The sequence below is a fragment of the Cotesia glomerata genome, linkage group LG1 (genome assembly GCF_020080835.1).
Source record: "Cotesia glomerata isolate CgM1 linkage group LG1, MPM_Cglom_v2.3, whole genome shotgun sequence".
Lineage (NCBI taxonomy): Eukaryota > Metazoa > Arthropoda > Insecta > Hymenoptera > Braconidae > Cotesia > Cotesia glomerata.
In genome coordinates, this window is record NC_058158.1 from 26,289,401 (window position 1) to 26,314,344 (window position 24,944).

Sequence of the window (24,944 nt, forward strand, 5' to 3'; positions counted from 1 at the left end):
GAATCACAGGTTATGCAAAAATTGTATCACTGTGGTGTGAATTTTGGATCACTTTTTAGCGCATGCGCAGACAAACTGTACTTGGTCAGCGTTGCCAACTTGACGGGTTTCCCGTTAGATTTGACGGGTCAGCAAGGTCGGCAACGGGAAAAAATTGCGCTTAACGGCCAACGGATTTTTCAGCGAGACAACAAAAATTTATAGTTTTTAGATTTGTTTTCTAAATAAAAATAACTTGAACATGACAAATATTAAAATGTGATTTTATTTATTTTTTTAAGCTTACGAATATGGAAAAATATGCCACACGTTCTTATCTTTAAAAATTAGAAAGAGTAAATTTTTTCTTGACGTAATTCTTTCAAATACAGTTCGAAAACTGTGTTGCCGTCGGTCGGCCGTAATGATAGACTACTGTTGAATATATAGAAAACTATCAACGTCTCTATTTATTTCATTCTCTCTCTTTACTGTTTAACAGCCGAGACCAGTGATTGCAGTTTCAATCGGCTTAGCGAAACGAATGGAAATTTTGAAAAAACGTTTTTAGAGATAATAGATAATTTAATAAACTATTTCACCACAAAGCATTTTTTTCAAAAATTTCATTCGTTTCGTGAAACCAATCGAAACTGCAATTGCTCTGCTGTTGGAAGTGCGACAGAGATAGTTCCGTTGAGCTCCGTGAGAGCAAAGCGAGAAAAAGATGGTCTCGCCTGTTAAGTCGCATATCTTTGTCCGTATGATCATATTTATATGTACAGCGTCTAATCTACTTTCGTTATTGCTGTCGCTCCTATGGAATTCTAAAAATGATTCTTCTGTCAGCAACACGCATTTTTGATCTGTAATAAGAGTTTTTGTTGAATAATTGTAATTGCTCTCAATAAATATGGGAAAGACTGCTGGAAATCCTATTTATAAACAAAAGTTCCGCAACGAGTGGCTTCAAGATATTCAATGTAAGGATTGGATTGTGCGAAAAAAAACAAGTCCAGGAGAATTCGTGGCATCTTGCAAATTTTGTATGTGTGTTGTAAGTAAAAATAATAAATACTCGGATTTAAAAAATCATATAGAAACAAAAAAGCACAAAGAATGGCAAAACATATGCTCTCCGATGAGACAAAAAACCCTGCCTGTGATAAAAAAGTCAATTGAAAAAACAAAGGTTTGTGAAGCTTACATCTCACTCTTCATTGCTGAACATACCAGCATAGCGACTGTTGACCACCTAGGACAAATGATGAAAAAAGCTGTCAATGATTCTGACACTATAAGAGACATTCATTTACATCGAACTAAGTGTTCCAACATCATAAAAAATATTTTAAGTCCACATTTCAAAGAGACATTAAAGAATGACATTGGGACTGGAAAATTCAGTTTACTTTTAGATGAATCAACAGACATCCGCATTCCTAAATATCTCGGTATTGTGATTATTTATTATAGTTCATCTTTAAAAAAAATAATAACAACATTTTTAAAACTAGCTGAGTTGAGCAGTTGTGATGCAAATGGAATAATTTCTGCTTTAAAAAATACTCTAACAGAGTTTAATTTAAACTATAAAAATATTCTTGGCTTAGGAACTGACAACGCGAGTATTATGACTGGTGTAAATGAAAGTGTCTACCAAAAGCTTAAACGTGAAATTCCTGGTTTGGTTCTGATTCGGTGTGTGTGTCATTCAATTCAACTAGCTACATCAAAAGCTGTCGAAGAAAATATGCCAAGGAATTTAGATTACATGACTTCTCAAACGTATAATTGGTTCTCTCAATCATCAGGCAGACGAGGTGATTATAAAACTTTGTACAAATTGATTAATGACAACCACGAACCTGCAAAAATAGTTCAAGCTTGTCAAACTCGTTGGTTATCGATACATTCTGCGGTTGATAGAATTTTAAATCAGTGGGTAGAATTAAAGACTCATTTTGAAATAAATGGACATGAATATGTGGCAGAAATGTTATTTAATATGTACAGTGACGAGATAAACCTGGCTTTGTTTTTGTTTTTATGTCCAATTTTAAAGGAATTACAGCGAGTGAATAAGGCTTTTGAAGCCCAAAATGCTGATCCTTGTAAACTCTTCCAAGATTTAACTACTTTGATTGGATTTGTTGTTTCTAAAGTCGTATTACAACGCACGTACACTGATCCGTTGACTGTTGATGTTGAAAATTATTTAGATCCAAGTCCATATCTTGGTTATGGTTTTGAATTAAAAATTATTGAGTTGAAAGAGAAAAAAGCTATAACAGAACAGCAAGAAAAAGAACTACGAGAACGGTGTATTAAATTTTTAATTAAATTGGTCCACGAATTACGCTCGAGGTACTTAAATATTTAACTGTGTATCTATTAATATTAATTATGGAACTATTCAATTTTCTTTAAAAAAATTATAATTGCATTTTATTTTTACAGATTACCGGACAATATTCAAATTTTACAAAAAACAAATTTATTAGCTTATCAAAATGTACTGAAGGTTCACAAGGAATCTTTAACTCCTTTGCTGGAACATCTGAATTACTCATCGACAACTATATCGCTAATTGAAACCCAATGGAAGCCATTCACTTCACAAAATGGACCGAAATTAATGATACTGTTCAATTTTGGACTGAGGTTAAAGATTACAAAGATGCAACAGGAACAAATCCATTTCAAGAATTAAGTGATTTCGCCTTCTCTATTTTATTATTGCCGTATTCCAACGCAGAAGTTGAACGAGTTTTTAGTGCTATGAATCTTGTGAAAATTAAGCTAAGAAATAAAATGAACTCAGAAATGACAAATGCTCTTTTAACCATTCGTGCAGATTTAAAGCGGTGTGGTAAAAATTGCAATACATATGAATTTCCTGGTGATGTCCTTCAAAAAATCGGAACTCTGCAAGCTTATCTTCAGTCGTCAACTTCCAAAGAACTTGAAAATGATGAGATTATCGAATTAATTGATTTAAATCTTTAACTTAAAATTGAATGTATATATATATATATATATATATATATATATATATATATATATATATATATATATATATATAATTTAAATATTTATATTTAAAATAATAATAATTTAATAAATAAAAAATAAATATTTATCATTTATAACTTGTAAGAGATATCAAAAATAAACATATATTCTGTTACACTCTAAAAAAATATAAATGTTAATCATTTTATCAGAATCATCAATTTAAAAAACTCACTAACTTGTTAAAAAATTATTTTTTTTATGTATATTTAAAAAGTAGATTTAAAAATCAATTACCGAAGACTCAATTTTAAAATAATTCATTTTTAAAATTTAGGGAAAAGTAACAACTCGAAAATCCCTACTTGACGGGTTTTGACGGGATTGTAGCATTCTCTACGGCGGGAGTAGAAATTTAATGTTGGCAAGCTGTGTACTTTCCAGTCCAAGTACAGGTTATATCTATGTTGTTTACATTTGTGTTTATCGTAATTATTCTTAAAATAACAATAAATTAATAAGAGGGTTGAAATCTCGATAGTATTGCTCCCGTTACTGTACAGTTTTCTTAACCTTATTATCCTCTATACAGTGAGGTGTGTATCGCGACAGTAGCAATATCGTGTATCGTGCAGAGCAGAAAGCAACGGGACAGTTTCCGTATCACCTCATGCGATTTCAACATCACTTTTTTCCCCTACGTTTTTTAAAATATTAATCCTCAAGTCAATGTTTTTTTAATATTTTTTTGCTTTTTGTTTAATTACATAAAGTTGCTATTGTTTTTTTTTTAGCGCAAGAGGAGAAGAGTTAATTAATTGATTTATACCAACTTTGTTTGTTTTTAATTCAATAGTACCTGTTTTTTCAACTACCCACTAGGGTAATCAATGATTTTCAAAAATCGAAAAATTATTAGGTTTAGTTTTACGCCGTTTTTAAAAAATTGAGTTTCTATCATAACTCCATGTTTTGAGGTCCTAAAAACAAAAAATTTTATCTGCTCTCTTAATCTGAAACACTGACTATTTACTGTTTCGTAGCTATAAATATACTATCAAATGGTATAATAGCTGTAAAATTAGTGTACATACACTATTTTGCAGTGATTTCTACTATTTCAGATTTAGAGAGTATAGATCAGATTCACGCTGTTGATCGAAACAAGTAATAGTAAAAAGCACTGATGTCTATTGAACACGCTGGATAAGAAAGGATTTTCTAGTAAAGCTCTCTTGATCAATCTTTAACCAATTTTGAATATTAAACCAAGCTTTGTTGTTAAAAAAATCACACACACACACACACACACACACACACACACACACACACACACACACACACACACACATACCGGACTTTGTTTTAATAACATGTTAAGTTTATTGACACGACAGTGAAAATAATTATAACAGGCGCAATTTTTCGTTGATTATAATAAGGCAACTTCTCATGTTTCATAATACTTGTCAAGATAACGTGATTTATGATGAGTTCGTTATAAAGCTAACTTCAAACAAGCTTACCTCTCTAGAGAAAAGCTTTATACAAATTTGTAATTCATTATTTATTATACATATAATAGACGTTCAGCTTGTTATGAAAATTACTATAATGAACAGTGACAATATAATTATGTATAAATTATTATAGCACATACATATTATACAGAATTGAGAAAAATGCCTGTGATTTGCAAAAAAAATTAAGAGACGATAAATGAAAGACACTGATATTTATTATTTTCTCGTTTTCCTTCAGGACTATTCAAGCTGCAAGATCTTGTTAAGTCGCCACCCTCGCCTAGAACGGAAATGTACATTCGTCAGGCAGGTGCCGGAACATATCGACAAGTACTTAGAGAAATTCGACAAAAAGAAATCTATAAATTGATTGTAGATACAGATCCTGCTCACATGCAGTTTTTTTTTCGAGCGGTAAGTTTTTATTTAAGTTATTTTTTTTTTTTGCAAAACAATTCTAATAAGCCAAGATGGAAATGATAATTTGGAAGTATTTTATAATAATTAAATTTGAATTAATTGGCAGCTTTGTCAGTTTCAAAAGACTAATAGTTTTGATAAAAAGCTTAAAATAAGTATAGAGAAGTTAAAAAATATAAATACAAACGAATTTTCCTGATCTTAATTAAATGTAAATTAAACTTGAGCTTTCCTTTTCCTTTGGTACAAACCTCGGTAAGAATTTACTTATTTTATTCAGAAGATCTTCGTATAAAAGTAGTGTAACTGCATACTTTTCTAAAAATGTTAATTGATAAACATCAAGTGGAGAAAGCACATCTAAGTTCATTAAACAGTTATCCTCCTTATTTTACTAGCATCTGAAATAATTAATTTAAGTTTATAAATAGTTTCTTAGAATAAGGAAAGAATATAATTTAATAAAAAATTTCATTTAAATTGATAATTCCCATTTTGGCAGTTATTAACATAATAAGTGTTAGATTGATGTAGTTCGAGATAGAAGGAGAGATTGATTGTTGAAGACGGCAAACTTACGTAAAGTTAACAAAGTTAAATTGAATTTTGTTATTAATAGTTGTCCTAATTGGGGCTGAAACGGATTCGTTGTATTTAAATAGTTTTATTATTTGTTTCTTTATTATTTTTATCTGGTTCTTATTAAGATTATCTACGTTAATTACTTCTTTAAATGTTTTGCTAACTTTAATATACAATGTGAAGTAATTAAAATTAAATATGAAAGAAATTATTGTTACTAGTACTTTATAACTATTGAAAACAAAATAAGTACGCAATGCATTACAGATGAGAAAGTACTTCAGTTGTGATTTTTACAGTAATGTTATTACGATTATTATTAACATTAATTAGATAACAATAAGTAGAAGAATTTCACATGAAATATTTGACTTTAAGTCGTCAGTTTTGACGTTTTATCATTTATAATAATAAAATTATTTGTCAATAAAACTCTATTAAAAAATTTAACCGAAATTTATTGTACTTAGTAAAAAATGATGTACTAATAAGATATGTAATAAATATTTAACACTTTTATGTGTAAATTTAACATTTTTTTGTGTAAATTCTCTTAAATCAATATAAAAAAGTGTTAGATATTTGACACAAATTTTAGTGACGCAATAACGTAACATTTACTGCGTAACCTTTACACTATAAGATTGAAAATTAAATACCTTTTCTAAAAATCATGATTTCCAAATTTAGTAAAACAGTTTTACAAGTAAATTTTCATGCGTAACACTATCTTAGAATTTCCAAAAGTGAATTTAAATCTTTAAAATCAATAATTTATCAAAATATAAGAATTTTACAGTTTTGTGTATAACACTCGTCAAAGCACTTGTAAACTTGTATCCTATATTCCCTATATGAGTCTATATAGCAATATTGAGACGTCGAAGAAGCTCTTTTCTAACCAATAAAAGCTTACAAGTTGAACGTCTTCTCTAGCAACTCATACGTGCTACCGCACATTATTGCTATGGTTCGTTTAGAGCGGAAAAGTATTGCGATGTAGAGGTAGTAGGATATCGGAAGATTTAGAGACCGGTAGGAGATACCATGTTCGCAAATCTTCTTCACGTAAAAATACAGCCAAAGAAAATATAGCTAACGGTAGAAGATTCAATTTAATGTTGCTTTCCTACTTTTATCTTTATTTTAATAGTAAAAATAAATTTTTCACCTCAAAACACTCGATTGGTTATTTTTTATTATTCAGTAAATGAAACTGCAAAGTAAAGAAAATGTTTTTTAAAAAAATTTTTTTCCGCTGCTGAAATTATCAATCTCACTCTTGTATAACATATTCACTTTCTGTAATAGTATAAAACAAATGTTAATAAAAAAATAAACTTCAATTAATCCAAATTAATTTTACTCTTACTGCATTGTATGGAAATTATAAATTGTTACAGATACTCCAGTTGCAAATGAACGATCATCGATACCACTATATGTTTACTACATTCGTAAGTAATACAAGCTTTACTGGTACATATGTAAATTTATTATTTTCACGTATAATAACATCAACAATGCTAGCCTATCAGTTCACATATTATTTAGCACGCCGAATATCTATGTTCAAATTCAGAATTAAATTAAATGTAAATATTGAAAATAACAAGTTACATTATCAAATAATATCGTTTAAAACAAAGAATATTGACGTTATATACAGTTATGTAAATAACACTGTAATTAATTTCGCGAATAAATGATAATAATGCGAACACAAAATAGAGTACCCAGAGCACTTATATATATTATTTTTATATTGTTTGTCATAAATATGGAGGAGAAAAAATGTTGATAAAGCAAAATTGAATAATCAACTATTAATAAGAGACTTTTATTTCTATCATTTTCTGTGTAATCAAACAAATTTGTCAAACGAGATAATTTAATATTAAAGTATACAAGTCAAGACGGCAGTTTTTGCAATTTTAAATAACAAAACTTTATTAAAATCTTCTGTCACTCTTATAATTTCTTATATTTCTCGTGACACTGAATAAATGCTACTGCACTGAAAAGAAAATTTTTGAGTGCTTAAGTATAGAATTAGCGGGAAGTTGCAGGGATGGCCTTTAGGGTCAACCGTTTTCTTAATTTTTTAACTTCCCGCTAAGAAAATCTCAGATTTTCAAAAATCGGGAAGTTATTGGTTTTACCCCGTTTTACAAAAATCGAGTTTTCATCAGATCTCGACGTTTGAGGGTCACAGGAAGCTTCCCTGACTATCCCCGTGAGGGTGTCACTATGTTTGTATGTATGTGTGTGTGTGTGTGTGTGTGTGTGTGTGTGTGTGTGTGTGTGTGTGTGTGTGTGTGTGTGTGTGTGTGTGTGTGTGTGTGTGTGTGTGTGTGTGTGTGTGTGTGTAAGTATGTAAACCTCTCATAACTATTGAATGGCTCCACCGATTCGATCGCGGTTGGCGCCATTCGAAAGGGCTTGTCCAAACTTAGATTTTGGATCGATTCAGACCGATAGATTTCGAAAAATCTAAAAAAAAACTGAAAAAAAAATTTTTTTCAAAAGTGGCTTTTTTGGAATAACTTTCGAACGGCTTTATCGATCAACTCCAAAAACTAATCAGCTTTAAACCTTAAAAAACCACGTCAATCGCCGCTAATCCGGTCAAAATCGGTTAATTCGTTCGAGAGATATCGTGCAGGAAAAAAAACCCACAAAAGTGATTTTTCGGAATTACTCCGAAATTTCTAGTTTGATCAATTTAAACTTAGAAATTTTTCATAAGGCTTAAAAAATTACGTCGAATGCCGTCAACCGCGTGAGAATCGGTTCATTCATTCAAAAGTTGTTGCCGTTTAAAAACTCAAAAAGTCGTGTTTTATCAACCTTCTATCAAACTTTTGAGCTTGAAAAGCTCAAAAGCATAGAAAAGTTATCTTTTTGAGCTCGAAGAGCTTAAAACAACATATAAATTGTATTTTTGAGCTCGAAGAGCTCAAAAACGTCGTAAATGCAATTTTAAGCGCCCAGGTATGGAATTGGCGGGAAGTTGCAGGGATGGCCTTCAGGGTCCACCGTTTTCCTAATTTTTTTTAATTGATAATATATAATAATATTTCAAGTGCAACTTATCACCTATCTAAATGAAATACCGATAAATTTTATTTATCTTATGAAATTTATTCATATCGTTCGGTCATGTATAATCATGATAATCAATAAGAATTAAAAACTTTATTTATTATTTAAATTTATGTTTTCCATATACACTGAGAGTTTACACTGTATTTGCTTCCAAAATTATTTGACACATCGAAATATTAATCGAAAATGAATTCATAAAACTTTTTTAAAACCATTTGTCGAGTATAGGGGAGGATGGGGCAAGACGGCCCACCTAAGCCGATTTTTATTTTTTGTGGCTTTCTACTATCAAGTGGATTTACTCTTGTCCAACTTTGACTCAATTCACCGGAATTTTTCCAGTTTCAAAAAAAAATTTTTTTTTTGGGGCAAGATGGCCCACCTCTAAAAAATGATGAAAAAAAAATTTTTTTTTTTTTCATAGCAAAGTTGTTTCTCACGTCAAAAATGTTTTTATTTCTCTCCTGGACAACTGCATTCACTTATATATTACTCAGAAAAACTATTGTTAACATGATACCAATCGTTCCCCTACTTTTACAGAAAAAAAATTGAGTGAAATGATTTTTTCTACAAACCTATTTCCTAGTACAGTACCGATAATTACATTTGTGAATATTGTGAGAATTAATTTATAATAACTCTAAATGATAAAGCTCACTTCCACAGGGGGTTGCGGGGGTGAATGTCAACAATGAAAATTTAAAATTTCCGAGCTATAGCTCCTATAAGGTCGAAATTTGGTAAGAATCTTCTGTATGTGATGGAGAAATGATCTAAGAGCGGATTTTATGACAATCTACTCCCAATATGGATAGCGGAGTTGGGTGATAACAATGAAAATTGTAAATTTCCGAGCTATAGCTCCTACAGACTCCAAAATTCGGTAGGAGTCTTCTATGTGTGATGAAGAAGTATCTAAATGAGGATTTTACGACAACCTGACCTAAATAAGGATTGCCGGGGTAGATATTGACCATTAAAATTCAAAGTACCTAGCTATAGTTCTTATAGACTTCAAATTTGGTAGAAATCTTCGTGTATAATCTTCGTGTCAAGCTCAGCTAATAATGGATTTTATTAATTAAATTCCAACCTCAATAGGAATTGTGGGGGCGTTAACAACGAACAATTTTTATTTCCAAACAATAGTTTCATATGCATATATTTCATATGCAGACTGTGTCAGAGAGATGAGTAGAATAGAAAATATGTTGTTGTTTATAAATTAGAACTTTTTGAAACATGAAATTTAGAACATGTCTATTAAATTTCAATAAAATTTACTAAAAATTTCCTTACAACAATCGTCTCTTTGGCAGCGGGGAAAATGTCATTGTAAGGTTTCCAAAACTTAACATTAGATGTAGTTATTCAGTCAACGGACTAAGAATTTAGCATACATTTTATCACTAGGGCCAGAAACTGCTGCGAAAGTCCTGGCCCTACTGATCACATAACCGATAAATTGTTCTTATTTCGGGATCGCGGAAATGTAACAGATTAAAATGAATAAATTTTCTAAACACTTGATATGTGAAAAATAAATTTGGCTACTAATTTAAATAGAATTCGTAAAAAACATATTAAATTTGTTTTGTATAAAAAATGACTGTAACTAGGAAAATTTTAAGTAACAGAAAAATTCGTTGCACTTGAAGGTAGATAGATTTCAACTTCACTTATGAGACTTGCAATGACTTTAACTAAAACTTTCAAAGCTCATTTGGAATCTGTGCAAATCAAAAAAATTTCTTATTGTTATTTACAATTTTTTCGAATGGTCTATTTTGCCCTAAATCAATAAAATCAGCTGAAAAATATGATTTTTACTTTATTAATCATGATGAGGTAATGAAATTATAAGATAAATTCTTTTTTAGAAATTTTTAGTGGCTCATTTTGCCTTTGTTTTCACGCATAGGGCTAAAAATGCATCAATATCCCGAATTTGTGATGATTAAAAAAAAAATTAGAAAAATAAATTTTTGGTCAATTTTTGAGGTGGGCCTTCTTGCCCCAGGTGGGCCGTCTTGCCCCACCCTCCTCTACTATTCTCAATAGTTTTTGTAGCAAAAAAATATCTATGCAATAGCTGGATTTATTTATAATTACAAGAGTTTGATAACTTTTTCACAGTAATCTTCTATTAGCATATTCTTCACTCTATTCACTAGTTTTAGTTGAAAATATTTTTTTATAAAACTTTTTATCGATACTAATAAACTGTGAAATGAAGGAAAACTTTTTCAAACTGTAGAGTGTATCAATAAAATAAAGTGAGTAGAAAAAAATTTATTTATCGCGAATTCCCTAGTTCTACTGCTATACTGTTAGATGAAAAAGTGAAAACTTTTAAACCGCAAAAGCGTTTCCTCCGATGTTTCATCTGAAAGCACTTTATCGTAGTTGTGAGAATAACATAACCTTTGATGAAATAAACGGATTGACAAGTTAATTTTTTTTTGTCAAGTTTCAAGATTTCTTCGCAGTACTTTCAATATTTAAAAGTTATTTTTCTACATTTTAAATCAAGCTTCCAGAATCAAGATTTTACTCGACTAAACCATTTGCGTCGCTAATGAGAGATATAATTTTCTAGCTATACTCTCTAAAAATGAAATAGTAAAAGTTGATTTTCCAAAATGAATTAGTGAAAATTTCACTAATTCAACTAGCGCATTTAATTCACTATATATCTAGTGTTTTCTACTGAAAAATCGGTGAGAATTCACTAATTTTTTAGTGTTTTTCAATTCCCACTTGAATGATTTCTAAACCATAAATAAAATATTTCTTTTAAGTCCATAGAAACTATTGTTTGGAAATAAGAATTTTTCATTATGGTTCACCCACCCCCGCATTCCTTATTGGAGGTGGGTAGTCGTAAAATCCGCTCTTAGATCATTTCTACATCACATATAGAAGATTCCAACTAAATTTGCAGTCTGTAGGAACTATAGTTCAAAAACGGGAATTTTTCATTGTTAATGCCCCCACAATCCCCTTAAGGGTGGAATTTTTTAAAATCCGTTCTTAGCCGACCGCTACATACCAAAAGTAATATTCTTACCAAATTTTAAATCTCGTGATTCAGTGATTCTCGTGATTCAATTTTATTTTGTTGAGGAAATTTTTTATGAAAATTATTTTTATTCTGAGTAATTTTTTTTTTCCGAAATTATAATTATAAATATTATTATTATTATTATTATTATTATTATTATTATTATGTTATTATGTTATTAAATGCTCAGGGGGGTTGTCCCCGGAGTCCGATTCTCCGAGGGCCCAGCCTGAGCTCCATCCATTACTGCTGGACCACTCCGCACAACAAGGCGGTTAGTGATCACAGCAGGCCAAAGTCATTTTCCTAAGTAGACGGAGGGAACCTAGTATGACAGCCTTCTGCATCCTGACCGCCAAGAATTCAGCTTTTGATGAGCAAGCTGGAACTCTGGCAAGTGAGGATACAAAAGACTGTTTCATCCCTCCGAGGACGCCAACAATCAGGACGACGAGCTTGACACGGTAACCTGGGTAAAGTTTGCCAATTTCAAACAGGAGATCCTGATATATCTGTCTTTTGTGCTCTTCTTTCGCTGAGATGTTGTATTCAGCCGGGGCCGAGAACTCAATGACATAAATGTCACGAGTAGCCTTGTCGAAGAGCACAATATCAGGTTTGTTGTGATCTATCCGCCGAGTTGTTGCAAACGGCATGTTCCAATAAATTTTGCAACTGTCATTCTCAACAACCTGGGGAATATCTCCTGGCAGATAAGGCAGCACCGGTGTCACGTCAATACCGTAGCGGTGACGAAGATAGTAGTACAGTACTCTCAGGGCAGCATTGTGACGCTGGATGTATGCACCTCTCGCCAGCACAGGACATGCTGACAAAATGTGCATAAGCGTCTCCGGATGTTGTTTACACGCCCTGCAGGTCGTGTCCGGGAGCTGCACCTGGAGCACCTTGCTACGGTACTCTAGAGTGTTAATGACACCATCTTGGCAAGCAAATATGAACCCTTCAGTCTCGGACATCAGGCCAGCTGACTTTAAGAAGGAAAACGTCAGCTGGGTGGACAAGCCATGATCACGCACGTGTTTGAAGAACACGCTGTGCATAGACTTGTCCATCAGTTTGCCTAGGAGTAGTTTTTCCTCGGCGTTCCTGATGACGCTCTTGAATTCCTCCTTTCGGAGTTCCATAAGAGCGTTTATTTCTCCAAGACCAAGGGTTTATTATTATTATTATTATTATTATTATTATTATTATTATTATTATTATTATTATCATTATTATTATTCTCGTGAGTCAGTGAATTTCGATATCTCCTATATATAATATATATACATATGTATTTCACTAATTTAGCTAATGATGGTTTTCACTGATTCAAATGGTGATGATTCCCACGAATTCTAATAGTGAACTTTATTTTTCACTAGGTCAAAAAGTGAGTATTCACTATTTTCTAGTAGTATATTTATAACTGTGACAATTAGTGAATATGCACTGCGAATAAATAAAAATCTGGAAAACGGTTGACCCTAAAGGCTATCCCTGCAACTTCCCGCCAATTCCATACCTAAACGCTTGAAATTGCACTTATGACGTTACTGAGCTCTTCCAGTTCAAAAATACTATTTTTGTGTTATTTTGAGCTCTCCGAGCTCAAAGAAATAGCTTTTGTATGCTTTTGAGCTCTTCGAGCTCAAAAGTCTGATAGAAGTTTAATAAGACAGTATTTTTTGAATTTTCAAACTGCAATAATTTCTAAATGAATGAATCGATTTTCATGCGGTTGGCAGAATTCCACGCAGTTTTTTAGAATCTACGATATACTTTTGAACACAAACTGATTAAACTGAAAATCTGAGAGAAATTTAAAAAATTCACTTTTTTTGCTCGACGGGCAGAAAGCGTCAACTTTCGGCCCGCTGCGCTAAACGAAAGTGCCGCTTCCTGCCTTCGTCGAGCAAAAAAATAGTATACACTCCACGGGAAGTAAATAAGAAAGCCTCAGATCACATGTTTGTCAACCTCGGCTTCGCCTCGGCCGACAATTACATGTGATCTGAGACATTTCTTACTTTACTTCCCTAGGTGTATAATATACTATTTCCGAATTTTTTCGACACCGATAACTCACGAGAAAATCAACCAATTTCCACGTTCTTGGTGGCAATCGACGTGGTTTTTCAAGCTCAAGAGCTGATTAGTTCTTGGAATTGATCGGTAAAGCCGTTTAGAAGTTATTCCAAAAAAACGATTTTTTGAAAATTTTATTTTTGAGATTTCTCAAAATCTAGCGAACCGAATCGATTCAAATTTTGACGTAATTCAATGGCAAGGATACAAAAATTATGAGGTTTACACACACACACACACACACACACACACACACACACACACACACACACACACACACACACACACACATACATACAGCCGCACGGACACCATCGCGGGAATAGTTAGGGAAGCTTCCTGTGACCTTAAAACGCCGAGATCTGATGAAAACTCGATTTTCGCAAAACGGGGTAAAAGCAATAACTTCCCGATTTTTGAAAATTTTCAATTTTCTTAGCGGGAAGTTAAAAATCCACTAGTTCATTTTTAGAGAGGAATTTTTTATGGACATTTTCGACTGTTAGCTATATGTGGCGAAGAAATAGTATATTACACTATTAGGGCAGAAAGTTTGAGATTTTCGCCCTGCGCGCCATGATCACGGCGCGCAGTTCAGAGCTCTCAAACTTCTGCCCGTGTAGTGTATACTATTTTTCTCACCTCCGGGCGGAAAGCGTCAATTTTCCTCCCGCTGCGCTAAACGAAAATGCCGCTTTCCGCCTCCGTCGAGGAGAAAAATAGTATACACACCACGGGCAGTAAATAAGAAAGCCTCAGATCACATGTTTATTGACCTCGGCTTCGCCTCGGACAACAATTACATATGATCTGAGACATTTCTTATTTTACTGCCCTAGATGTGTATTATAATATTTCTTTATAGCCGGTCGAAAGTACGTAAAATATTTCATGTACTGTATCGAAAAAAAATTGATGCCTGCCCCCGAAATTTGCGGCACGAGCGAAGCGAGTGCTGCTGGTCGGGGGGAGGGGGGGGGGGTAGGCATCAAATAAAAAAAAATTAATGTAAAATCAAATAAAAAGTAATTAAAAAACATTTTTTATTTTAATTTTTAGATTAAATAAAACTGAAATTTCTTGAATTCAACAAACATAATAAAGATTATTCTCGGTTAAAAATAGAAAAAACGAGCATATTATCTGAAAATTAACAATAATTAATAAGAATCAAATTAAATTGTTGTTACTGCGTACATTTTTCTAAATAATTCATTAATTCAATAAAGTTGATCCATTTTACACACGTCACTGTCAAACTGAATCTCAGTACAGTACAACCTAGTTATAAGTTACATCGGATGATCTGCTCACTCTTACGACAGTTATATTTTTATCTATATCTCTATCTATATATGAAATATTTCATGTAAGTAGAATAAAGAAAGAAATATAACCAAGTTGTATTGTACCATCAATCGTAAATGATCAGCGTAAACAAAACATAGTTAGTAACAAATGACTAATGTCAGTCGCGGTAGCGAAAGAATTGCTTCCGCTGTTATAAAAGGCGAATGTGTAGCTTAATCAATGCACGAATCTTTAACTTTCTGCCTCGAAATAGGTGCAAAAGATGCGTACTTTCGACCGAGGTATAAAGAAAAATATATTACCATTCATGTTTTTATAAGTACATTTAATATAGATTTTAAAAAATGTAGTTATTTATGAATTCAAATTATCTGCTGATAATTTCAAATGAAATATGAATAAAAAAAAAAAACTTTATTTTCTTTATTTTTTGACGTATTTAATTACAATTTACATAGTTCAATTACTTTGAAAACTTATTATAGTAAATTAAACATCGCGGAAAATCATATCAAACCTTCAAAAGACACAAATTTAGATAAATATTTTCCAATTATACTAAATTTAAGTTTTAAAAACACCTTTTATCATATAAATACAGCAGAGAAAAAATTTTTCTTATTCTTTCACTCATATAAATAATAAACAAATATCTATTGATACCTATTTTCTCTGTACTTGCTTGTAGGATATTGAAACGTTTGATCTAGAAGACTTTAAGTACAACAATGTTAACATGACAGCATTTCGTTTGGTTGATTTGGAAGAACCGAAGGTAGCAGAAGTTCTGAAGCAAATGGAGCGTTTTCAGCCAATCGGACATGCGATTCTCAATCGTACTGGAGTAATTCAGGTTGGTTAACAAAATTAATGGTATCGTTTGACAAAACACTAACCATACAAATAATGAAGTGAAAACGAACATCACACTGAAAAAAAAGTTTATTGTAATACCAACCGCGAAACTTGGATAGTTAGGAGGGGTAAAATGAATCCGAACAAAAACAGTTTCACTGTAAAAAAATCGCGCCAAGTCCACGTTCATAAGACTATTAAGGAAAAAAATTTTTATTTCTTTACAAAAAGATATAAAATAAAAAATTAAAAAATCCAAGTAACCGATATGGTTGCATAAGATTTTCAGAAATTAAAAAAAATTTTGTTGTAAATTTTAAAATTAAAAGAAACAATTTTGGAACGTATTTAGTGTGCGTGGTTACAAAATATTTCACTTTTAATGAAATTCCTAAAATCTATCTACTAGGACTTTTAAAAAAAATTGAAGTACACAATGACGCACACCAAGTAAGTTCCAAAATTGTTTCTTTTAATTTTTAAATTTACAACAAAATTTTTTTTAATGTCCAAAAATCATATACAACCATATCGGTTACTTGGATTTATTAATTTTTTATTTTATATCTTTTTGTAAAGAAATAAAAATTTTTTTTCTTAATAGTCTTATGAACGTGGACTTGGCGCGATTTTTTTACAGTGTAACTGTTTTTGTTCGGATTTCAGTATTTTTTGTAATTATAATAAAAATTGACAATTTTAATTTAATACATTTCCGGTGGCAAACTATCCCCTTTAAGCTATAGTTCATGAAAAAGTTATTCTTGCGCCGCCTGGCGTGTGTAATTGCAAGCTGTCAAATATCTTTTTTTCACTGTAGCTTCCCATCTATTATAAGATTAGCATGCATCCTTATATTATTTAGTCTCTGGCCGTCCGCTTTTTACATAAGAAAAAAGTTAAAATCTAAAAATCTGGGTCGCTATAGTTTGTGCTGATTATTTTTAATAATTTTAAATAGAAATTATAAAGATAATTGATAATAATCAAGTAATACGCGTAATAAAGCATGAACTACTATTATAAAATATCATATAAAAAAAAAATCAAAATAAATTTGAAAAAAAAATTATAACCTCAAAAAACCGTTCTGCTTACGGTATATACACACTCGGTAGTCTGGCTTGAGAACGGAACTTAGCGCCAGACTCTATCAAGTCTGTTGATTTTTTAATTTTTCTATTTTATATCTTTTTGTAAAGAAAAAAAAAAATTTTTTTTCTTAATAGTCTTATGAACGTGGACTTGGCGCGATTTTTTTACAGTGAACTGTTTTTGTTCGGATTTCAGTATTTTTTGTAATTATAATAAAATTTTGCAATTGGTACCAACTTAAATCTCAAGTAGGCTGCATTTTTTATAGCAAACTATCCCCTTGAAGCTACAGTTTATGTAAAAATAATTGCAGCGCACCCTGGCGGGTGTAGATGCAAGCTGTGACATTTATTTTTTTAACTGTAGTTTCCCATCTATTGGATTATTACCATGCATTCTCGAATTACTTAGTCTGTGGCATGTCACTTTTTACATCGAAAAAAAGTCAGGATCGAAATTTTTGAGCTTGCTATAGTTTGTGCTGATAAAATTTAATAATTTCAAGTAGATTAATTGTTATAATTGAATATAATTAATTGATATCAGTAAAATAAAGTATGAATTACTGTTATAATATAAAATTTAGGAACAAGAAGTACCGTAGAATTAAATAAAATTTTGCAACCTCGAAATACCGTTCTGCTTACAATAAACACACTCGGTAGTCTGGCGCTCCGTTTACAACGGATTTGAACGGAACTTGGCGCCAGATTCTACCGAATCTGTGGATGATATCTGGTCATCTATAGTTGAGTCTACTTTCCATGCACACGTAAGGATAAGTGACATCTCTCTCTCTATCTGTCTCTACATTCCCGCATGGATGCTAAAAAGTACTATAGGATATTTAGTTTCGTTTATTTCTACAATCATCCAGGGAGAGTATGAATCGAAAAAAAAAAAAATCTTGGCGACAAGTCGATTCTTGTAAACAATTTTACTAATATTTTAGTTTGTCATTTATTTACGTGTGACAGTTCATAAATGAATAACATTTTATTTGCATCCTCTCAAATCCGAGTTTCGCCGGTGCTATTACAAAAAATTTTGTTCGATACAAATCCGCAAAGATTGGTATTTTGGTAATAAACTTGAAGTGATGACACTCGTCTGAGATTATAAATACATTCTCAACAAAACCTCGTACGTTTTATCTGGTCTCGCTTCGCTCGACCGATAACAGTGTACTCGGTTTTGTTGAGAATGCACTCATTATCTCAGCCTCGTGACGTCACTTCAAGCTTACCAAAATACCTACCATTGTGCATACGTATCGAAAATAACTATTTTTCCATCCAGAATACAAAATATTTTTATCCAAGTTTTTTATATCGAATATTCGTTTCTTAATATAAAAAAACTGGTATTCTTTGTCTGAGAATACCTAAGTCTTTTCTGGAGCTAAAATTTGATGCTGCGTTACCATAGCAACCGCAGCAGTGGCGCCACCAATTCTCTGTTTTCCCTCTAATTTCACAGTCCTGGTGTGTTTGTTTACATTATTGAAAATTCGCACTGATTTATAATATATTGAACAATTACCTATAGCTGTATTACAATAGATATCATAATTTGGAGGGATCCTTGGGTACGAAAAAAATAGCTCAAATGGGATTTATGTAATTGAAAATTCAATTTTTCAACGATTTAATTAAGAATTTATTTAATTTAATTATAATTGATAAATTATTGATATTTAATTTATTAATTATAATAGAAAAAGTTCATAGTATTATAAACATATTATTTGCATCTGTGTCAAATGAGGTGAAGTCGGCTTTATTTTTATTTTGGTATTTTGATGAGGAAGAAATCGAGATTTTTTAAAATCACTATACTTTTCAGAGTTGGAAAAAAACTTTGAAATTCTCCACACAGGAATACAGTTTCTTTACTGGAGGGAAAAATTTCCTAGGTGGAAAAAATCTTTTTTTTCAGTGCACATGACTGAGTCCTGTGCTGCACTAGACTCATTCGGGTGCGCACACGACTCAGTCTGGTGTAAACTAATTTTTCTTCCATTTTTTCTTGCACACGACTGAGTCTGGTGCCGAAAACGAACCAATCTGGTTTCATTTTTTCCGTGCACTTACATAATAGAATTGTGAATTCAAAACGGTAGACAATGACTAAACGCTTTCAGAGGAATCCGGTAGGTACAAAGCTGCCTGAATAGTCCAAATCAATCGGCTTTGGATTCGAACGACATATCCCAGAAGTAGTGCTTTGATGTATCGTTGTGCGATTTAGAAAACAATTACTGGACTATTGGATATAGTGTGATCTGAATTATACTCAAATTACGGAGGAATCTGTGGCTTCTATCCTGTGAAGCAGCTACCATTGATTGATCGCTAACTGTCACTGAAGCTAGTTAACCTTTCTTTGATCCTGACAATTTTTGAATCTAGTCGAGACATTTAATTAATGTTTATTAATTCTCATCCCTATTCAAATTAAAGGGGTTATATCCACTTGTACACGGAGAAAAAAATTTTGCTATAGGAACTCTATACCCGTGAAAAAATATTCTGATCAGGCTTGATATGAGCTGATAAGGCCATATAAAAATTTTTGATATGTTCATATCTGGCCTGATATGATCTGATATGTCCATATTTAATTTTTGATATGTCCTGATATGGCCTGATATGAAAATTGGCCATATCAGGCCTGATCAAGCCTTATCAATTTGATATGTCTATATCAGACTTGATATAGCTTGATATGCTCATATCTAATTTTACATTATTTTTTAATAGGTCCTGATATGCTCTGATATAACCGTATAAAGTTATATATACTTTGATAAACTTGAAAAAAAAATCCCTGATCAGGGTTGATATAACTTGATATGGATTCATATGGTCTGATATACTCATACCCTTATCAGCACATAAGTAGTCTTATGTACTCATATAAAGGCATACCCGAATAAAAAAAACTATTTATCATTATATATGATTCATATCTAATTATATAGAAGCATATGTAATTCATTTATGATTATATAGATGTATATATAATTCATATAAAATTATATATGAATCATATAGAATTCTATATAATTTTTTTTACTCCAGTGAGTATTTTGTGATTACCATAAAACATTCTCTTTTTCTATCTAAGAGTCTGTTACTCCAATGATTCACAATCTTTTAATATATAGTATTTTTCGGATGAAATAATAGTAATTAAAAAAAAATTTAATTTCACAAAAATTATTAGTTTTGTCAAGTTCAAAAATTGTTAGCCAAGCCCTCCAGCAATATATAGTTCCATATACTAAACAAATAATTCCATTAAAATTTAAGCTTTCAATTCTCATTTTATCTCGATTATTTTTTTAATTTCAAAGAAATTATAAATTTTAAAGCAACGAAGTACCTGAACAATATATCGTAGAATCATTTTTGCGATTTCATGTATACATAGATAATTTTATAAATCTACATATAGATACCATTATTATATATAAATATTGACAGTTAATAATTAATAAATTAGATAAAAAATTTTTTTCACTACGAATCGATCATGTATACGATTCGCATTACTTGTAGTTATAATAAACTTTGTTCTCCAAGTAAGTCTCTTAGGTAAACGGGTAGTGAATTAGTCTTTCAAGCGGTAGGTCCCCGGTTCGATTCCCACTCGCGCCGATTTTTTTTTCCTTTGGAAATAATTATATATAATTATACCTAATTATACATAATTATATAGGGCCATTTTTCATTGATAATTATGTAATATAATGATATATAATTTTTTTTACCGGGGTGGGTACATAGTCTGATATACTTATATCAAGGCATATATAGTCTGATATGGCCAATTTCCATATCAGGCCTGATATTGACGGTTTATATCAGGCCTGATATAGTCTGATCAGAAAATTTTTTCACGGGTAGTAGTTAGTTAGTTGTAAAAAGTTCCAGTAGGTTAACCTATTCTTATGGTAACAATACCGTTTGGCTCCTGCAACTCTACATCGTTGAGCTCTGAGAGCTAAACGTTATTTACCTCTCATAACTTTACAGGATCGTTCTGAGACTATAACAAATTTTTGGCAGTCTGTTTAATAATTTTTTTTACGATTTAGCATTGATAATTTAATAAATAAATGCGGCAGAATGAATTTATGTTGCCAACAATAATTGTATATAACAAATAAGAATAGTATTATAATAGAAATAAAATAATAATAGAACTTATATTACAAATAAAAATTATTTGTAAAATAAAAATATAGTCGTCACAAAATTATCTTATTTTCTTAATTAAATCAATAAATATTGGGCATGAAATCACTACCGTATATGCACAAGAAAAGATAAATAAACGAAAACAAATTTTATTTTGTGTTAAATGGGGTCTTTTTAATGTATTCCGATAACTTATTACTTATCACAATATATTCAACTGATAAATTAAATTAACACTCACTGCAAATGAACCTTAAAAAACCATAAATACAAAACTGTTCTAACGAAATTCAATTTGACAAAAAAAAAACCTATTTCCTTAAATAAATAAACTGGAAACTTAATTGTCTTCATATATTTTTAATAATATGGATGAGTAACAAAATAATTCTGTTTGTCATTTTTGAAGGTTATGAAATATCCAGCGCACTCCACTACTGCGCAACGTAGAGCGCTCCCAACTATACCGTTTGGCTCTGAGAACAATCCCGTAGAGCTCTGAGAGCTCAACAACATTGAGTTATCAGAACTAAATAACATTTTGTTACTGTAACTCTACAACGAACAGTAAACTGTGTATAGTTGTGGTAACTCTACAGTTAGGTTACCAGAACGAAATTTTTTTTTCCGTGTAAGTCCGAAAAAACGTGTTTTTTTGTGAATTCTTTATGAAAATATTTACAAAAAAAAAAATAAATTTACAATAAAATAGTATATTACACACCTAGGGAAGTAAAGTAAGAAATGTCTCAGATCACATGTAATTGTTGGCCGAGGCGAAGCCGAGGTCAACAAACATGTGATCTGAGGCTTTCTTATTTACTTCCCGAGGAGTGTATACTATTTTTTTGTCCGACGAAGGCGGAAAGCGGCAACTTAGTTTAGCGCAGCGGGACGAAAGTTGCCACTTTCCGCCCGGAGGGCAAAAAAATATTTACAAAAATATTGGGTTCCGTTGTTCCTGTAGTAGATCTCCTAAATGACCTCCACAAAAAGGTGTCTAGCGGTGAGGAAGATATCTTTGATCCAAATTATCAGAAATAAAAAAAAAAACAAAAGATTTATTTTTAGGATATATAAATACAAGTAATGATCGATGGAATAGTCAAAATTTTGATTTTTGACAAAATGGCGGCTTCCCAAAGAAAAAAATCGTTTTTTTTTAAGAAAATTTACAGTTTAACATAGCTTAAAAAATCGAAATTATTACCAGAAACCTTATTCCTTCGATCAATACCTGATACAAGTATCTAACCCGTACAAAAAAAATTTTGGTTTATAATGAATTTCCGGATGAACTTCAGATTGTGAATCAAATATGAATTTCATAATGAATTTCACGGCGAATTCCAGCTGAATTTCGTGATGAATTTGAAATAAATTGTGTATGAAACTTACTTTTTATAATCAGTAAAAAAATTTTTGAGTCAATTATATTGGCATTTTTATTTTTATTTACACTGACTTAACATTTACGATTCTTAAGGTTCTACAGTCAAACCTGGATAAGAGACAACTGGGTAAGCGAGAAAACTCTATAAGTAAGAATAATTCTAAGGTCCCCAACTTTGACCCACCAAAAATCTCTATAAGTAAGAAGCAATAACCTGTATAAGTGAGAGTCATTTTTTTCGCCCTGACCTCTATAACTGAGAGTCTCTCTTACCTGTACCTCTATAAGCGAAAATTTAACACTGGCAGTGTATGACTCATTCTTCATTTTTCAGCAACTGTGTGTGTTTTTGTTTTCTTTATAGTTCGAAGAACTCTTAATCAACTAAATTAGCTAATTTGTAATGCTAACTACAGTTGATAGGTTCGGTACAAACAATGTCAAAACGAAAAATAAACGTATCCGGAGACACGATAGTGTCTCGCGCCAAGTACACGTCCAATATATGGTGTGAGACAACGTGTCTCTATTTTCTCATCATATGTCAACATAACCTCCTCACATATTTAGCTTTATATTTTTTTATTATTGCTAAGACACTAACACTTTACATCATTATTAATAAGTTTCTTTTTACCAATTATGCATATATTACAAAAAATTATTGGATCTTAACAATTATTTAATATATCGCCAGTTTGAAAACTTTTGCTTGCGCCTGTTTTCGATTCTACGAGAGATTTTACAAATTTAGGGCGAATTTTCTTATTTCCAAGTTGGCACCACTTAACCCTGTTATTCTACCATCTAAGTAGTTAATATACTAAGTACTGAACTTAGCGCCGATATAATTAGTTGGTCTTTAGTTTAACATTTCAATATATGACAGTAGGTGGAGCCACAAAATCATTACCACTATATTTTAGATGTCACATTGGTTAGTCACGCGCGTCATTTAAAGTATTGTAGTAATTTTGTTTGTAATTAAATTATTACAAAAATTCATGCATAAAGAATCAGCTGAATTACTTGAGAAGTACATATTTGGAATTTTAATATATTTATAAAATATTTGATTATGTCACTTAATATACTCTTTACAAAAAAAAGATATATCCCACAAAAAACAGTTTCACTGTAAATCGCCGCGCCAAGTACACGTCCAACTATTGTTACAAACTATAATAATTCAATTTTTACAAAAAACTATTGAATCGAAAAAAAAAACGAAGCACAAAAAATTTTTTAGATTAAAAAAACATTAAAGACAGTAAATACTAAGGAAAAAAATTTAGTGTACTTGGTGTGTTATACAATTCACACTACAAGTATCAATTTTAAAAACTGTGGATAATGAAAGTATTCGAATGATGCTCACCAAATACATTAAATTTTTTTCCTGAATATTTACTGTCTTTAATGTTTTTTTAATCTAAAAAATTTTTTGTGCTTCGTTTTTTTTTTCGATTCAATAGTTTTTTGTAAAAATTGAATTATTATAGTTTGTAACAATAGTTGGACGTGTACTTGGCACGGCGGTTTACAGTGAAACTGTTTTTTGTAGGATATAAGATTATTACATTACATAACCTTTTATAAGATTATTAAATTCAAAGATTCAATAAAGTCTTAGTGCTTCGAGGGATACGGAAATATTAAGAGGAGCCAGCTTTCTGAGTTTCCTCACGTTGAAAAATGCCTGCTAGAATGGATTAAACAAACCCTCAATAAGAATATTCCCATAGATGGGCCGCTGTTGAAACAAACAGATTTCTTTAAATAAAATTGTAGATTATTTGATTTCATTGCAAACTTATCATTCTAATAAACTATACTTATCTTGTTTATAACTAAATATTTTGCATTTTATTAAATAACCTCTGTAAGTGAGACTTACTTCTCCTATGCCTGTATAAGCTAGAAACTTGGATTAGTAAGAATCCTCTATGAGCGAGAAAAAAATCGCAGTCCCTTGAACTCTCTCTTATCCAGGTTTGACTGTATTTGGATAATTTTTTGGAGTAAAAAAACACAATATGCAAAATAATAATTCGAAATTCATCATGAATTACAGGGCGAATTCCAGCTGAATTTCATGATGAATTTGAAACAAATTGTATATGAAACTTAATTTTTTTAATCTATGAAAAAATATTCGCAGTCAATTATATTAGAATTTTTAGTTTAAGTTATACTGACTCAACATTTACGATTCTTAAACTTTTATTCAGATGAATTGTTTGGAGTAAAAGAACACAATATGCAAAAAAATAATTCGAAATTAATCATGAATTACAGGG

The 24,944-nt window shown here is 31.2% G+C and overlaps 1 protein-coding gene and 1 long non-coding RNA gene across 11 annotated transcripts in view; one reads left to right on the forward strand and one right to left on the reverse strand.

Annotated features, from left to right (window-relative positions):
* The window catches only part of LOC123271688 (glutamate receptor ionotropic, kainate 2), a 294,730-nt gene that overhangs the window by 179,170 nt on the left and 90,616 nt on the right, over positions 1-24,944 (forward strand). For all 10 annotated transcript variants that reach the window (XM_044738125.1, XM_044738076.1, XM_044738085.1 and 7 more), the window contains exons 6-8: positions 4,756-4,931; positions 6,923-6,976; positions 15,785-15,949. In XM_044738125.1, coding sequence (XP_044594060.1) covers positions 4,756-4,931; positions 6,923-6,976; positions 15,785-15,949 — 395 coding nt within the window. The remainder of the gene's footprint in view (positions 1-4,755; positions 4,932-6,922; positions 6,977-15,784; positions 15,950-24,944) is intronic.
* On the reverse strand, positions 5,972-24,079 carry LOC123272161. Its single transcript, XR_006511044.1, has 3 exons — positions 23,966-24,079; positions 14,983-14,988; positions 5,972-5,984 (listed from the first exon to the last, which is right to left on the reverse strand). It is a non-coding gene; the product is annotated as an uncharacterized LOC123272161 (long non-coding RNA).